The 3,711-nt window shown below is 37.4% G+C and overlaps 1 protein-coding gene across 2 annotated transcripts in view; it reads right to left on the bottom strand.

The window, feature by feature from the left end:
* Window positions 1-3,204, bottom strand: part of LOC108362464 (TBC domain-containing protein kinase-like protein) — a 48,700-nt gene extending 45,496 nt beyond the window's left edge. For both annotated transcript variants that reach the window (XM_017615443.1, XM_017615444.1), the window contains exons 1-2: window positions 2,775-3,204; window positions 2,445-2,700 (exon numbers count right to left, since the gene is read on the bottom strand). In XM_017615443.1, coding sequence (XP_017470932.1) covers window positions 2,445-2,700; window positions 2,775-2,976 — 458 coding nt within the window. In that variant the 5' untranslated portion in view covers window positions 2,977-3,204. The remainder of the gene's footprint in view (window positions 1-2,444; window positions 2,701-2,774) is intronic.
* Window positions 3,205-3,711: the final 507 nt, after the last annotated feature.

Below are 3,711 nucleotides of genomic sequence, written 5' to 3'. Positions count from 1 at the left end.
CCTCAATGTCCTTCGCGTAAAGAGCGTTGCGAAAGCAGCTGTGGGCCAGAGCTGCAGCGAAATGCCTTGCTGTGCGTTAAACATTTTAAAGCAGCAGATTTCATAAATGCACCGGGAGGTACAGGAAAGGCACGTTTGATGCCAAGTGCTGTTCCTATGACTCTTATGCCGGAAAGTCCCTCCAACAACACTGCAACTCATAAATTAAAAACATAAAACAACATACAAATTAACAAATTTTAACTAAAAAAATAAATAAATAGAAACAAAACTTCAAATTTACTCAAAAACGTCAACCAGCGAAATGTAATTTTTTGTTTTTCCTTACACACGCTCATTTTTATTTTTACTCTCCCGAAAACTTTGACTTTTGTAGGTTCGATGTCAATTTGGCTTCTACCTGTTTTTATTGTACCATGGGTTCAGAAGGCGCAGCAGTTGAGCTTGCTAAAAATATCAGTGATCGTTATGCGTCTTCTGAACGGCTTGATGCATTAGCTGTCAAATTCAACTCTCAACAACATGTTGTCTCAAATTACCAGAAAAATATTACGATCATCTAACACGCAACTGTTCAGTTGATCAGAAGTACACAACAACGCGTTCAGAAGGTGCAATGGCAACAGTTACTGAGCTGTTGCGGCTTCTGAACGTGCCCAATATATTAAAAAATAGTCATTAAGTTCATTTCCACATGGCATTTTTTTAAATTATTTTTTTAATGTAATGTCACGATTTTTTTAATGCCCGACCATGATACAAATATTTAAAGGTAAAACCGCTCGCTCAATTCGTCTGCCATCATTTACTTTTTGAAGTTTGTCTACTTTATAAAATTGAAATTTTCAGAGCGACTCAAATGCCAAATAAAAGTAAACCAAAAAACAAATAGATGAAAATATTCAAATTTTCTTTTATTTAAGGCGGAAAGTGAGAATGTATTTGTGAGATTGAAAATTTGAAAACATTTTTTTTATGTTAGCAAACATCAAAAATGTTCAGACTGCCTCTCAGCGGTTTTACCTTCAAATTTTTGTATCATGTGCCCGACTTTGTCATTGGTTATTTTTGTCATTTAAAGCCTAGTGGAAATCCAGCATTAAAAACATTTTATATACAACGACAAAACCTGAGTCGATCTAACCATGACCTTCTGTTTGTATGTATGTGTGTCTGTCTGCCATTTTAAACTCAAAATAGTCGCTCAGTTATAGAGATATCCGACTGAAGTTTGGTACGTGGGCGCATTTTAATAACATATTTATTATTTTTGGAACCGACCAGACCGGACAACTACAAAATGTATCCCTGGCTAAGAGATCTGGCAAGTATTATACATACGGTGACCAGATTTCGGGTTGGCTTTCCTTTATGGCCGTTCGTTAAAGGGGCGGTGGGCGAAAGGTAAGTGGACACGGCACCTCTAACCCACCTTTTTGGAAAGGGAATTAACCGCCATTGACAAAAATGCAACCCCCGACCACCTAGATCCCCTATGGTTCCCTAGGGACCCCTTAGAAAAATTGCCAAAAATCACAATTTTCATTTGCGTTTATTCGCTTGAAAAATGTTAATATTCATTTGCACAATACATTTTTATATACACATTTTTATATACAAGACATTTTTATAAAACACCCAGTAACCAAAATAGACATCACTGGGGCGGCAGCCCCAGGTTTTCCACACAGAAAGGGAATTCTAGTTACCTCATCCTTCCCCAAGGTTACATCACTGGGGCGGTAGCCCCAGTTAGGTCACACAGAAAGGAGAATTCTACGTAATAAGAGTTATAATCCCTAAGCGCGGCCGAAGGCCGCCTACGCAGAAAGCAATTCTACGCAAAAATACTGTGGACGCAAGTAAAAATTGCGATTTTTGCCCACTTTTCTAAGGGGTCCGTAGGGAACCATAGGGGGCCTGGGAGGTCGGGGGTTGCATTTTTGTCAATGGCGGTTCATGCCCTCTCTAAAAAGGTCGGTTGGAGGTGCCACGCCCCCTCCCCCTTCGCCCACCGCACTTTTAACGAACGACCATAATGGAAAGTTTCCCCCAGATTTCTGTGGACAAAAATCGGGACATTTGTAATGCATCATTAAATGCTTACAATCAAATAACTTTTAGCAATGACATTTTAACTTTTATTTTTGATCGAAAATATTACGGTCACATTGTAACTTTTTTCTTTCACTGAAAAAACCAGTAAAATTTTAAGTTTTATTTTTTGACGAAACTACTATATTTGACTGAAAAAATAAAAGTTAAATTTTAACTTTTATATATGACCGAAGAAATAAGTCAAAATTTAACTTTTCATTTTGACTGAAAACATATCGGTGAAACAATAACTATTATTTATTAATTGTTGTGGAAAGAAGCATTACAGCTACAGTCCCTGCATTTAAGTAAAAACGGTAGATGCTAAGCTCTTGAACAATACTCACCCAATAGGAAAAGGAACATAGTCTCCACATTTGGTCATATGGTATAACCCGTAATTGAACAGTTTTACATTATCGCGCTCATCAAGCAGTATATTTTTTGGTTCCAAGTTATGTATGACTAAATTATGCAGTGTAAGTTCTCTAAGCGCGGAAACAATCTGATAAAATATACGGGATACCAACGTATCGGTTAGGGAACCTCGAGATTTTTCCTTTAATGTCGTGCCAAAGTATTCCGAAACTACAATTGTGCGTTCTATTAGATAAAAAAAGATATAATATTTAATATACACCTGAGAACATAGAGGTGTAGTTGCAAATGGTACGTACCGTGCTTACCACGTACGAAATCTAAGTATTGGCACAAATGAGGATTTCTCAACTCCTTTAAACGTTGAGCTCGCCCTAATATTGCAATGGAGTTTGGTGTAAGTGGTAATCCGTTGGTGCCGCATACATCCCCGGGATGTGTTCTTGCAAAAAATGTAACTACCGCCAAGCGCGACTCTGGTTTGCTCAGAGTAGAGCACATCTTACGCCCCCTTATTAAAGATCCGACCAAGGTAATCAAACCAAAATATTTCAAACTACATTGGTTTTATTGAATATGCGTTATTTCAAATATACGATTCTGACTTCAGATAAATCTTCCAGAAAAGAGTTTCTAAAATTTTCTAGTTTCTTTGTAAATACTAAAAGCGAAAACTAGCATTTGTTTACACAGTCAGCTGATTGTAAGTCGCCTGCTACACGAACACTATTTATTGACTGCGAATCTGTATAGTAATATTACCCCATGTCTCCACGTTCTACAGATTCTGTTAAAAACGCCGTGGTAAGACAGAAATGTCAGGTGGAGACCGCAAATTGGTAGTAGTGCACTTTATCTTAAGCAGTGTTTGCATTATTCAACTTTGCGTTCAACAATTGCGTTCAACTCAACGCAGGGTTGCACGAAAAAAAGTTGAATGCCTAAATGTTGGCTGGCGACCAACTTTGTTGAAAGCGATTAGTTGAAAGGCCATTCAACCAAAAGTTGAATGCAAAGTTGAATAATGCAAACACCTTTTTATGGCGAATATTTTGATATTTTTTCATATTTTGATAGTTTTAGCCATTCAACTTTTTTTTCGTGCAACCCTGCGCTGAGTTGAACGCAAATGTTGAACGCAAAGTTGAACAATGCAAACACACTTTTACATGGCCAAAAATGGACGAAAAATTTCGAGAATGGTATCAATCGACTCGTTTTAACGCCAATAATAAT

This window comes from Rhagoletis zephyria, unplaced genomic scaffold, assembly GCF_001687245.7.
Source record: "Rhagoletis zephyria isolate East Lansing unplaced genomic scaffold, Rhagoletis_zephyria_1.1 Rzeph_scaffold_01019, whole genome shotgun sequence".
Taxonomy (NCBI): domain Eukaryota; kingdom Metazoa; phylum Arthropoda; class Insecta; order Diptera; family Tephritidae; genus Rhagoletis; species Rhagoletis zephyria.
The sequence above is the reverse complement of the archived record's forward strand: the minus strand, read 5'-3'. Positions and strand labels throughout refer to the sequence as shown.